Genomic DNA, 13,771 nt, shown 5'->3' on the forward strand with positions numbered 1-13,771 from the left:
CAACTTCAAAAATTTAAACTTTTTGGACTAATTGTTTACATCTTGATGGTAGTAACAACAGGTCATGTAATGTAAATCAGTGCTGGCGCAATATTTATCAGTGAATCAATACATCCCCATGTAACAAGGCTTGATGCTACCAGGCATACTTGACATATAACTGAACGTCAAAAAGCATGAAATGTCCAATTCGTCAAAAGTAGCAACAATAAACCTGTTGACAATTATCATATTATTTTGAATTTATCTGAAAATGTACAGAAGTAAAAAAATACTGAAACTTTGAAGATAAAGTGCTACATTATATATATTAGCCCATATCCTATCATATTGATATTGTAAATGTAATAATAAGAAATAGAATAAAGAGAAGTAGAGTAAAGGGAGATAATAATGCAAGTTATAAATTAGTATGGATTATGATGGGATTATGACGTATTATCATATTGTAGGTTTCATGAACAACAAGATCGTATAACACCAATGGTCTATGATTTATATGAAATGAATGAAGATTGTAATCATAAGGACTGTGAATATAATGGCAATCAAAAGCATTATCATTGTAATTGGGTAGGTATTCAAGCTATTGCTTGTTTTTGAGGTTTCAGACATTAACATTAGCCGTAATATTGTACCGGGTACCACTAATTTCTACATGATGTAACAACCCTAATCAAACAGACTTCAGGACTGAAACTATCACATGAATCTTTTCCATGAATTGCTGAAAATTAGGCATGTTGCTTTTTTTGACAAGTGACTAATGCCTTTCCAATGCAGTTAACTTTATTGTCTTTATTTTTCAGACTGGCTGTGATTATGTTATTCAAGATGGAGGTGGAGTATTTAATAGATTAGAACATTATAGAATACATGAATATACTAAAACAACATCTGGCAGATCTTCAAAATCGTTATCAGAAGAGGATGTATCTAAACGACGACGTGGCAGACCACCTAAATTTCCAGGCTGTAGAGTTCCGTCAGTGCCAAAAGTCAACTTATCTGATAATGAAATTAATGACTCAGTAATACGTTTTATAAAAGGTGATGTTGATGATGATAGTAAAATAATCAATGGTTTTAAGAAATTTGAAACAAGTGAATCTTGTCTTGATGATTTATGTTTATTTCTTGGTAAGGATCATTATCATTGTGCACGAAACAGATGTCACCATGCCACAGATCGATTAGATGTTCTTAATCTTCACACAAAAGATTTCCACACTTATGTAAAGATTGTTGAAGGCTTTGAGTATTTTGACCAGAACGTTAATTGTAGACGTAAACAGTGTCATAATAATAAAACAACAAGTCATTTCCATTGTACTCGCAATGCGTGTGATTACAGTTTCGTACGTCACAGTACAATGTCTCAACATGAAAAGAAACATCACTCAAATTCATCACCAATGAATACATCTGCTGTTAAGACATCCAGTAACTATGTTCCCATAGTACCAAATACTCCTGGTTCTCTTGAATTAAAGAATAAGAATATTGTGAAAGCTGCAGGAACATTCTATCCGTTATCAGGACTTAATAATAATAATAATGTTTCAGCAATGGTATCTGTATCATATCCTAATTTAGTATCATTAAGTCAACCTCTATTAGCTTCGACCACATCTCTACTTGCTGCTTCACCCAGTGCTATAGTACCATTTACTGTACCCTTACCTGGTCTAGGATTAGTACCACAACTCCTAGTACCATCCAGTCAAACTCTTCAATCATTGGTACCAATGACTAGTGACAATTTACCAACATCGTCTGCTCTTCCAGTCTCACTACAACAGAAACCAGAAGTAGAATCTGATGGTAATGAACCTACGTGGTCAGAATTAAGGAACACTATGCACTTCTCTAATACTCAGAATTGTTGTCGCCCGTTTTGCAAGCTGAAAAAAAAGGATCATTATCATTGTGTGGAATGCAATCAGGCATTTTCAGATCCAGTTAGGCTCCAGACCCATATAGTTAAACACGGTATCAATTTCAAATGCTCGTCAAGTATAAATAATGGTTTAGATCTATCTTCACCAGCCAAAGAAATAAAGTATACAAATGAAGACTTTGATGCTAAAACTGATGGGGATATAACTTCTTCTTCATTGAATCTGAATCCTGATGTTTTTTCTAATATGTGGAAATGTGAGACTGAAAGTAATGGTACAACTATTAAAATTAAGAAGGAGAAAGATATTAGTTATGATATGGACATTGGTGAAGATGAAGATATTCCTCATGATTTATCAAAATGGTCTGGTCGAAAGAGAACATCAACCCGTCATGAAGATTTTATTGATAGTGATGCTGTATCATCACCTTACAAAATACAGAAATTATCCAGTCCTAAAAGTTCACGAGTGAAAGTAGAAAGTGACAGTAAAGTATTGGAAGGTTTTAATAAATTTCGCTACAATGAGGATTGTGAGCATGAAAAATGTGCATATAAACATAGTTCAACACATTATCATTGTATACGTTCTGATTGTGGTTATGGGTTTAGTGATAGATCACGATTAGTACAACACATAGCTCGACATGAACGTATTGATAAAATAATGGGAGACGAATTCAGGCAATTCAGGGCATCTGTAAATTGTTTCTATGAGGACTGTGAATTTTCCTCAAAGGCAACACATTTTCACTGCCTGAAATGTTTATTTGCCTGCGCTGATTCAAGTAAAGTGTCTGCCCATAGGAAATATCACATAAAGCTACAGAATATTAGTTCTAAAGGATTTGTCAAATTTATTGGTAGTCAAGACTGTGAAATTCCTTTTTGTCCTCATTCCAAGAAACAGACACATTATCATTGTACCTTCCAGAATTGTAATCATGCAGTTCTTGGACCTGCTCAAATGGCGCCACATAAGCTGAAACATTCCATCAAAGAAAAAAGACAATCATAGTATTATAGTATAATTTGTTATTTTGGTTATTTTTGTTATTGAATTATTTGTTAGTTGAATGAATTTTTGTTTGATATAAACTATTACTGCTGTTTATTTGATAGAAATGTACAAATTGTTATTATTATCATTAGAATTATTATGCAAATCATTTATATCAGTTCTGTTAAAGATTTGAGTCACTTGTTCTTGTATATGTTAGATTAGGATAGTAGGATAGTTTTTATAGGAAACAAAGAAACTAATGGTATTTTAGACCTGTTGTCAACTCGACAGTTTCTTACTTTGTAAAATCTTTCAAGAAATCTAATACACAATGTTAATCAAAATTCTATTTGTGATCATTGTAGACTGAAAATTAAAAGGCTTCTGACAATAAACTAAATCAAATGACATATGATATGAGACTCCCTTAATTCAGTTGTGTTCACTTTAGTATCTTTAAATAGAAATTAGGGATTTTATGTACATAAATACCATTACCTTCACCAATAATAGTATTATTCCATTATATTTAACTTATAATATAGGCCTATTACAGGTATCCATCCTTTTAGCTAGCTTTTCACCTGTTCCATTAAAGTACAAGGTTATTTATTTGCAAATCATTTCATTTATTGAGAGCTGACTCTGACTTTCAGTCTGTTACATTCCATTCTAGTTATTTACATAGAAACTGATAAGCCTCTAATTGGTTATCTTTTTTATATATATATATATATTACTTATATGATTTTGGCACTATTATGTAAAGTATATTGTAGAAAAATTTGCAATAATTGTTTTGAAGTCATTGACAGCAAGAAATAAGTCGAATAACAAAGTAGAATTGGTCTTGTCTTAAATAATCCATAAAAGTTTATGTCTAGACAATTGAATAATAAATAACAGTGTAATGTGATTTACATTCTGGAAGCAATTGTTTTGTTATTTAATAATGTTATTTTTATAAATATTTGTCCATAATTAAATGCTGCTGAATACAAACTAAAACTGAATTTAATTTCTATGCAAAAGTTGAATGAATTCAAAAAGTTTTTGCAAATTGAGTAATCCAAAAATGTCCATCTCTATTTAGATATTTATTCCGTCCACAATATTAAAATAGGTGCTCAATTTATTTTCCATTATTTATAGCTGCTGATGTACCAAGTATATTTGCTGATACACTTTGACCTTAAATGAAAATTGAGCATAATTGGTCTCTCATGAACACCAGAAGGTAGTTAATAATACTCGTAGAGTGTAGAATGATAGCATTCCATTTAACTTCGTTCAAAAAAGCTCTTTATGTAACATGTTTAATTGGACAGTTACCAATTAATGTATGTATGTTGGTTGGCCTGATTTATTTTGTGTGATATCAGTTCACATTTTACAGATTTTCCACACACTAAGAGTGCAATTTTAGCTTATTCCAAAAACACAATAAATTGTTTGTTATATTTCACTATACTGCTGATAATAAAGTTTACTATAATTATTTATGTCTCATTATTCTGATTAATATAACTCCTACTGGTTTGTCTACATTGTATCTACTTACAATTTGGATGAGTCTCACTAATTTTCCCATATAATAGAAGAAAGATAATGGAAGCAGTTCAAAATCATTGTTTTTCATGGTGGTGGATTGGTTTAAACTGAACTTTACCTTATGACCAAATTACTGTTGCCAATTAACCTTGTTGCTAATTTACATTCAAATTTCGCTTCTAAATTACAACCATCCCACAGCATTTACTAATACATCCACCCTTGCATTTCCACAAGATCATCATAATATGAGCTATTCAAATATGATGCATCAACCAAATATGACTTATAATACATCTCCATCTTACCATATCCATTTCTTACCATTGCCTAATATGCATTCAATGCCCAACCCAGGACTTGAAACCGTTATAGCTGAAATGTCAAGAAAATTAAATAAACTGAATCTACTGGATAGTGCACTTGACAGACTAACTGCTATTGAAACTAAAATAGACACATTTGAAAGTGATATCAGTAGACTAAAACACGATGTAACGGTTAATAAAACTAGCATAGATGGGAATTATTTGCTGTTAAGTAGTCTCGAAGAAACTGTGCATAATCTATCGAAGGAAATATAAACTTGAAAAGCTCTTATACTGATATGCAACAGAGGGGGATGATGAATAATCTGATATTCACTGGCATTGCAGAATCTATAGATCTTGATAGTGAAAATTGTGAACATGTCTTGAAACGATTTATACACGAAGAATTAGATATCTCTAAAGGATTAACGTTCCGAAAGGTACATCGCTTAAGAAAACGAAATGACGGGAGACTGACTGTTCGTGATTCAAAGATAGGAATTTGGTCCTAAATAGTGCACCCACTCAACTACGAAACAAACCCTTTGGCATAAATCCACAATACCCCACAGCAGTCAATGTGAGGAGAAACGAACTTATGCCCATTTTAAAAGAGGAAAAGAAACTTAGACTAGGACGAGTGGCCAAACTAAAAGTGGATAAACTGCTGTGGATGGAACTGAGTGCAAAAATATGAGTGATGTGCATCGAATTAAAGATAGCATTGACTCGCAAAGACAGGGTCCGCCCATAGAGTTATGAACACTCAATAGGACACTGTAACAAGAGGTTACGAATCTAAATCTACCCTACAACTCACTTATGTGAATGTTTGTGGTATTAAAAACAAACTCTTATCACAGTAAATATAACATTCTCTTAGGATGTGTATATATCCCACCAATCAAATCACCTTATGCAAGTCATGATTCTTTCGATGAGATTGAAAATGAGTTAATACATTTTTCGCATGATGATTCAAAGATATGACTAATTGGCGATTTTAACGCCAGAACTGGGACTAATCCTGATTATATTATCCCTGATAAAAATTCACTCAATATTGCTAACATTGAAGAAAACTCTGATTTATTAGCTTATATGTATGATTACGAAAATTTGTTAAGATGTGATATTCCTCTTGAACGATGTAGTGAAGACAACAATGTCACGAATACCTATGGGCACAGTTTACTCAATATTTGCAGATCAAATAATATGTATATTGTGAATCGTCGAGTTGGTGATGACAAGCTCATTGGTAGAATTACAAGTAATACGAAAAGTGTCATTGATTATTTGATTTTGGAATCTCATTTATTTCAAATTATTACCAAGCTTAAATACATAATCTCAACCCATTATATAGTAACGTACATTCCCGCCTAGAATTTTCTCTCGAATGTCAACCAATACAATAGAATAAAAAAAAAAACGAAACCATAATAAATCTAAATCTATCAATTGGGATGAAAAGAAAAAAAGTAATTTTATTATTAACATAAAGAAAAACGAAACAAACGTCGGTACCATTATAGAGAATATTAATAAAATACAAGAAACCAATAATAAGATAGAAAATGATAGAATAATTAATAGTGCAATTAAAGAAATTAATAATATATTCAATAACTCAGCCAAAGAAGCCTTTAGTAAACCAAAACCATTTAAATATTATAGTCAGAAGACAACAAGTAACAATCAATGGTTTGATAGTTCTTGTAGATCTTCAAAAAAATTATTTCATAAAGCTAAAAGAAAATATAAGAACCAAAAATCTGCTATTAACAAAAGCGAACTTAATTCAGCTGGTAAAATTTATAGAAGTGATTTAAATCGAGCCCATAATAAATTAGAATTCCAGACAGAGCACAAAATTAGAGAATTGTCGAAAAATAACGCGAAGTCTTTTTGGAAAATTTTAGAAGAAATAGACGGAAAAACAAAATATAATGCCGATAGTAATATAGATGAATTATATGATTACTTTAAAGATCTTAATACCATAGAAAATCCTAATGATATTGAATTTAATATATCCTTGAATGGAACTAACAATGAACTAATTGATGAAATATTGAATGCGCCAATAACAAACTTAGAAATTTTAAGATTCTATTAATCAATTGAAATTGAATAAATCCCCAGGAATTGATGAAATATATAATGAATATATTAAAAACTCTGTTGATACATTTATTCCATTATATGATGTTCTTTTTAACAAAATTCTAAACATTGGAATTATTCCAGAGGTATGGTCAATAGGAGTAATAAGACCTGTCTTCAAAAATATTTAATGTAATTTATATGTATTCCGATACAAAAAGCTGTGTAAGAAATGGTAATGATATCTCAAATTATTTCCCATGAATGTCAGGTGTACATCAAGGTGAAAATCTTTCCCCATTTCTATTTGCAATTTATATGAATGATCTGGAATCATTTTTTGACGAAAATGATGTAAAATGTCTTGAAGTTATAGGTAATTTATCAGTTGATAATAAAGCTTTATATAAAACTATTCTTGTTACTTTATGCATATGACACTATAATTTTATCTGAAACTGAAGAAAATCTGTAGAAATCACTAGAGGTGTTCAGCAAATATTGCTCCAATTGGAACCTGACAATAAATCTAGATAAAACGAAGTAATTTTTTCTAGAGGCAAAGTGAAAAACATATCATTCCATTTCAATGATAAGCGAGTAAGTGTTGAACAATCTTATACATATTTAGGCTTACTATTCAACTATAACTGTAAATTCACATTGGCTAGAAAACAACTTATTGATCAATCAAGAAAAACTATGTTTGCATCAAATAGGGAAATTAGAAATATATCACTCCAAATAGATTTACAATTTAAATCATTTGACTTGTTAGTGTTACCAATCCTACTGTACGGATGTGAAATTTAGGGATATGAGAATTGTTCAGACCTAGAAAAAATTCATACACAATACTGTAAACGAATATTAAATGTTAGAAACACAACGCCAAATTACATGGTATATGGAGAAACAGGCCGATTCCCTATTTTATTAACTATTCAACAACGTATGATTGTATTTTGGTCAAAGCTTGTCGATCCAAACTCTGAGAAACTATCGCATAAATTATATAGTCTCGTCTTGCAGTTACATACAACAGGTCAGAAACAGTTTAGATATATTAAATTCATAAAAGAAATATTACATGAATTCCACGGTAATCGTGACACGAGAGTAAATTATCAAATTCATATTTCTTTGTCACGTGACCGGAAATCTATTAAGCCCGCGAAATGCTTACGCCATTTTAGCCTATTTTAAACGTCTTTTTTCTTAGAACTAATTTCACTCAACAAAGGTATGTTGTATATCATAGTTTTTTAAATTTTATGGGCTTTTCTAGAATGGATATAGGTGTTTCGTCAAATGTTTGATAACATTGGATAAAGCAAAAATAAATCAGGTTTCTTAATTTCATTAACGCCAGTAATTCCGTCACGATATTTAACTGAAAGTTCAGGTCATTCCTTTATTTCTCAATAATTTGTAATCAAATTTCATGTTCAATGTAATAATCTGTCCAGTTTTACGAAAATATTCTTAATTGTCCAATGCTATGAACGAAACTATTTATTTTTCGTGTGACGGAATTACATTTTCTCTTTTCGTGACGGAATTACAGTTACAGTGTAATTCCGTAACGCAAATGCTTTGACGTATCTGTTATCCTACTAAGTTGTTATCTAATCAAAGTAAAGTAAAGGTGCGGTTTTTTGTTCCAGAATGGCCAAGACTGCAGCAGAAAGGCAGCGGAAGCGAAGAGAAAAACTGAAAATGGAAAATAATCGAGTCGACTATGAAGAGCATAAACGTCGAGATAGAGAGAGAAAGAAACTTGCTAAATTATTAATGTTGCCAAAGGAGAAGGAAAATTTACAAACACGAACGAGAGAAGCTGTTAGACAACATAGGATGAATAACTCTCAAATTAGAGTCGTTGATGGGACAGTTGTTGGTGGAACGCCCTATAAGTCCATGTCCTCTTTGCGTAAAGCTAAGTCCCGCGTGATGAAAGCACTACCAAAGAGTCCACGCAAACGAGCATCTCTGGTGAAGTTAATGGCCTGTGACATTTTAGGAACATATATAGCAGCACCGAAGATCAGGACCAATCAGGAAATAGAAGAAGCCGTTATTTCATTTTACGAAAATGAAAATATATCTAGAATGATGCCTGGAAAAGCCGATTTCATAACACTGAAAGATCAGTTGGGGAACAAATATACAAAGCAAAAACGACATCAGGTCGCAACAATTACAGAGACATATAAATGCTTTATTGAAGATAATCCATCTGCTGATATTAGTAAATCCAAGTTTACATCTCTTCGTCCTCGATGGGTTCTTCTGTCATCGGAAATGTCGCATAATGTCTGTGGTTGCAAATATCACAGTAATGTGATACTACTATTAGAAGCACTGCATCGGAGATATCCTGATTTGATTCCATTATATTCTAAAGAAGATTTTATTGCTCATTGCGTCTGCGATATTAACGACGAAGATTGTATGCGAAATGGTTGCGAGAGGTGTAGTGACGGTAAGCTCTTCAAAGAAATATATGAAAATAAAGCTCCAGCAGATAACGAATTTTCTTGGTACCAATGGGAAGATACAAATGGATTCTTACAAAAGGTGAAAAAATCTGGCAATTAAACTGATGCATTTGAAGAATTAGCTATGCAGCTTCCTAAGTTCAACTGGCATCTTTTCATTAAAGAAAAACAGTCATCATCGTACCAGCACATGAAAATATTATCTTCTGAAGACACATCTGAAGAATGTCTCCTTTAAATGGACTTCGCTGAAAACTTCACTTGTATCTGACAGGATGAAATTCAGTCAGCCCATTGGAAGCAGCGACAGGTGACGATCTATACCATCATGATCACTTACAGAAACAAGAAGTTATCGTATGTGATTATTAGTGATTTTCTAAGCCACGAGAAAACGGCTGTAGCAGCATTCACATCCACAATATTGGATATTATCACCGACAAGTTCCCTACTGTTAGAACTGTAGATGTTTGGACGGACGGACCGTCAAGCCAGTACAAGAATAAGTATATATTTGCACTGTTGCCACGTCTTCAGGATCTTCATGCTGTTAGAATAAGATGGAACTATTTTGCTACGAGTCACGGCAAGGGACCAAATGATGGAATAGGTGGCAATGCTAAGCGTATTGTTCATCGACTGATTATGTCACGTTCTGCTGTCGTACCAGATTCTCAGTCATTTGCTAATGCTCTTCGTTCCAGTGGTACCTCAATCAATGTAGTAGAACTGACCGAAGATGATATCAAAGAAAAATGCAAAATGTTGGATGTTGAGACGTTATGGTCTGGTTTACAAACATTTCCTGGAACTATCTCTACACATTGTGCTCAGTCAGTTGGGAATGGAATGGTTCAGCTGAAGTTTTTCACCACAGATCCATCCCCAAGGCATGTTCCTGCCAAGTACACAAAGGAAGCAGTTGAAGTCAGTAGGAAATCGGATGAAAACTGGAATTGCACACTTTGTAATTGGAAATATGGTGATAAAGCGGATCCTAAAATTTCTGAAGAATGGATTATGTGCGCCTCCTGTCAATCCTGGTTTCATGAATCATGTGGGCAGCAGAATGGTATATTGGACGATTGCGACCAATTCCTGTGTAAAAAGTGTTTGCAAGAACAATAGTGAACTTGTTAAAATTGCTATGACATAATAAAATTTTAAATACCCTTTAGGTGTGAGGACTGTTAGATATGTTGACGCCAAAATCCAAATTTGTTTTGACTCCTTTATTATTTATTTTGGTAATTTTTAATAGTATTGTTAATTTGCTTTGATCTATTAAACATCATCAACTGATTTATTTTGGTTGTGCTAGTTTCTCAGTTGTTAGAACTGAACTTATTTCACAAACGTGACGGAAATTCTTGACTCGTAATTCCGTCACAAAGCCAGATTGTAAGTCCGTCACGCAAAGTTTAGCCTAGTGTCAAAAACCTTTAGCGAATTTCTGCCCAGTTTCATTGGTATTTTGATCATTTGAGGTGTTACATGACATAAACAACTCTTATGATATGAAGTGGGTACTTATTTAGCAGAAATATATGAGAATGTGCATTTTGTAAAAAGACTATGTCATAGGCTGTAATTCCGTCACGCCAACTTTAAACTACAATTGTCTGAAAATTATCGAAATTACCAATGAAATGTTATGGCTTTCAAATTATTTGATTATTCCTTAATTAGAAGTACTAAATCTAAATATTGTATTTCTGTTAGTAACTCAGGTAAAAGGCTAATTGAGTGCACTTTTAGAGCTATGTGAAATTCCGTCACGATGGAATCCATGATTAGATCACAATGGCTTATCTTATGTATGGTTGAATCAATCGATTATATCACATTATATATCGATTAAACTCTTGAAATGCACCATCAAACAAAAAACCCAAGACCAATTTATTCAAAAATGGAACAATGATATTTGTACTTCTTCTAGAGGAGAAATGTATTCCCTAGTTAAACAAAACTTTGGTATTGAAGTATATTTGCTGAAGTTGAACTCCTTTCAAAGAATTAATCTATGTAAATTCAGAACCTCAAATTTAAAATTACCGATAGAAACCGGAAGATGGAATAAAATTCAGAAAATGCCCACTATGTAATAATGGAATTCGCGACGAATATCACTATCTCTTCCTCTGTCAACACCCATCGATCTTATGCTTCAGAATTAAGTACAATCCTAAGTATTATACATAATATTCGTCAAAATATAAAATGAAAACCTTATTTTGTTATAATAATATACGAGTTTTATCAAAGATAAGTGTATTTCTTTATCATATTGAAAAGACTATATTAAAATGTAAATAATCCAAGACAAGATTTAAATATATTATATTTATTAACACATTGAATTCTTTTTATTATTATTGTGTAGAAATTGTTATATTTATATTTCATGTAATCTCTTGTTACCCACGCTGTGGGTCTGAGTTAATAAATTTCTGTAATTAGTAAGAAGGTTAATTGGCTACACTAAATTGGTCACAGAAATAGGGTCGCGTAATACTTAGCAACAAAGTAAATCAGCAACAGTAAAATAGTCATAAAAAGAAAGTAAAAACAACTAGCTCGATCCTTCAATTCCACTTTCCGTTACATACAGTCAAGTAACTAATTTCGGGCTAACCTATTTTTCGTGCATTTCCGGAAATGATTAATAATTTACATGTGCGACCTCGCGTGACCTCCGCATTTGCTTGTGTTGATAAACATGGGTTTTCTGTACAATGTCAGCTAGTAGAATGAATCCAGTAATTTCGAAAGCAAAGTAAAATGTATTAATGTATACTTTGACAAATACAAAATGGCGGATTTGAGTTATTACCAAACGTCACAATTTTTTATCGGCCGAATTTCCTTATAATCCCAAACGGTAATCGGAATTCCAAGTATCGTCTGCTAGAAGGTAGTGCAACGAATGAAGTTATGTGATCAACTAGCGGATTCCGTGTCAGCAGAAATTTCTATGGAACACAAAGTGGGCAATATTCTTATGTTATTTCAGTGACTTTTAGCAATAAATCACGCTACGTATCTTATTTTGTTAGTTACTATTTTTTTTTTAAATCGTGGTTCTTTGAAGGAATTGTCACTTGTTATGATGAATTGATATTAAAGATAAATACTAAGAGAAGTTAATTAAACCACCCGGTATTCACACAACGTGTTTTTCTCGACTTATTTATAGATCAAACATTGTACACGAAAATAGGTAACGCATTCTGCCGCCGTTGCCGAGCTGGTTGCTCATGAAATATCGGTCAAAGTGAAGGATTCATAAAGAAAATCGAAACAAACCAATATCAATTATTTTGTAGAATATCTGAAGAAACATCTAAGACATAAAAAAAATTTCGTTTTTTTAACTTTGACGAAATTCGGTGTTAAATCCTTATATGCACGGAAATAGGTTACACCACTGTATGATATGACGTTTTGTCACCGAACTTCGCTTGTGGAGACTAAGTAGACAAAATCTACCCTCGAGAGTTGGAAATTAAAGACGCCAATCTCCTTTGTGACCCATTTACCTCGTGACCAATCAAACTTGTTACTAGGCCTACTTGATCTTTTGACCGATTTACCTTGATGCCAATTTGCGACCAATTTACCTTGAGACCAATTTAAGAAATGTTTAGCATAGTGTTAATAATGTTATTAATAGAAAATAAAGAAAAAGGCATTTGGAATTTTAATGGAATGGATTATTTGCCGTTGGTGGTAGGATTCTCTTAATATAATTCTGAAGGTGTGCGCATGCCTCGGAAATTAATAATTTCAATTCACTCTGTAAATATTTATATCTTAGAAGTTTTACCCTCGTCTTAAGCTTTTAAGCATAATATAGGACAATCTGTCATCATAAAATTGGATAACCTCAGACATTAACTGTTGATAGCATCCCATCTCATCTTAAACAGACAAAGTATAAATAAGCATCACAAATATGTTTAATAAATTGTTGACTGATTTGATAGTAAAGAATAAATATTTGTAAATATTTGTTATATAATAGACGAGTTGAATATGTGATATAAAATCTGTAACGTTCATCACTCAACTCTTAAATATAAACAACTTGATGCTAATTACTTTTTGGTAAGAACTGAGAATTTTTCTCATAAACAAAACTACATGCATCGTTGCTACAATACATATTTTCAGTAAAAATTCGCATTCCACAACTGTTCTCTCTACAGTCTGGTAGTAATTTGTCGTAAATTACAGTCAATCTGAACGATGTTATTTAGTCTAAGGTTCCTTCATTGGAGAAGGTAATTGTTGAATGAGCAAACTGGAAAAGCGTGAAATTTTTTTATATTTTATATTACAAAACCAGACTGAGTTGTAAAAATAGGCCCAGTTTATGATCTGCCTTAT

The 13,771-nt window shown here is 32.3% G+C and overlaps 3 protein-coding genes across 3 annotated transcripts; all 3 read left to right on the top strand.

Annotated features, from left to right (window-relative positions):
• Positions 1-2,399: 2,399 nt before the first annotated feature.
• Positions 2,400-2,894, top strand: LOTGIDRAFT_98125 (hypothetical protein; the record flags this gene model as incomplete). The annotated part of the gene is made up of 1 exon (XM_009062307.1): positions 2,400-2,894. A coding segment is annotated over one exon (495 nt), but the record flags the coding sequence as incomplete, so codon positions are not given.
• A 1,844-nt stretch (positions 2,895-4,738) lies between these two features.
• On the top strand, positions 4,739-6,890 carry LOTGIDRAFT_165308 (hypothetical protein; the record flags this gene model as incomplete). Its single annotated transcript, XM_009062308.1, has 3 exons — positions 4,739-4,951; positions 5,074-5,208; positions 6,276-6,890. The coding sequence occupies 3 exons, from the start codon at positions 4,739-4,741 to the stop codon at positions 6,888-6,890; spliced, it is 963 nt and encodes a 320-aa protein (XP_009060556.1).
• Positions 6,891-8,545: 1,655 nt separating this feature from the next.
• On the top strand, positions 8,546-10,507 carry LOTGIDRAFT_165309 (hypothetical protein; the record flags this gene model as incomplete). Its single annotated transcript, XM_009062309.1, has 2 exons — positions 8,546-9,457; positions 9,653-10,507. 2 exons carry the CDS (start codon positions 8,546-8,548, stop codon positions 10,505-10,507), a joined length of 1,767 nt encoding a protein of 588 aa, XP_009060557.1.
• Positions 10,508-13,771: the final 3,264 nt, after the last annotated feature.

This window comes from Lottia gigantea, assembly GCF_000327385.1.
Source record: "Lottia gigantea unplaced genomic scaffold LOTGIsca_50, whole genome shotgun sequence".
NCBI lineage: Eukaryota > Metazoa > Mollusca > Gastropoda > Lottiidae > Lottia > Lottia gigantea.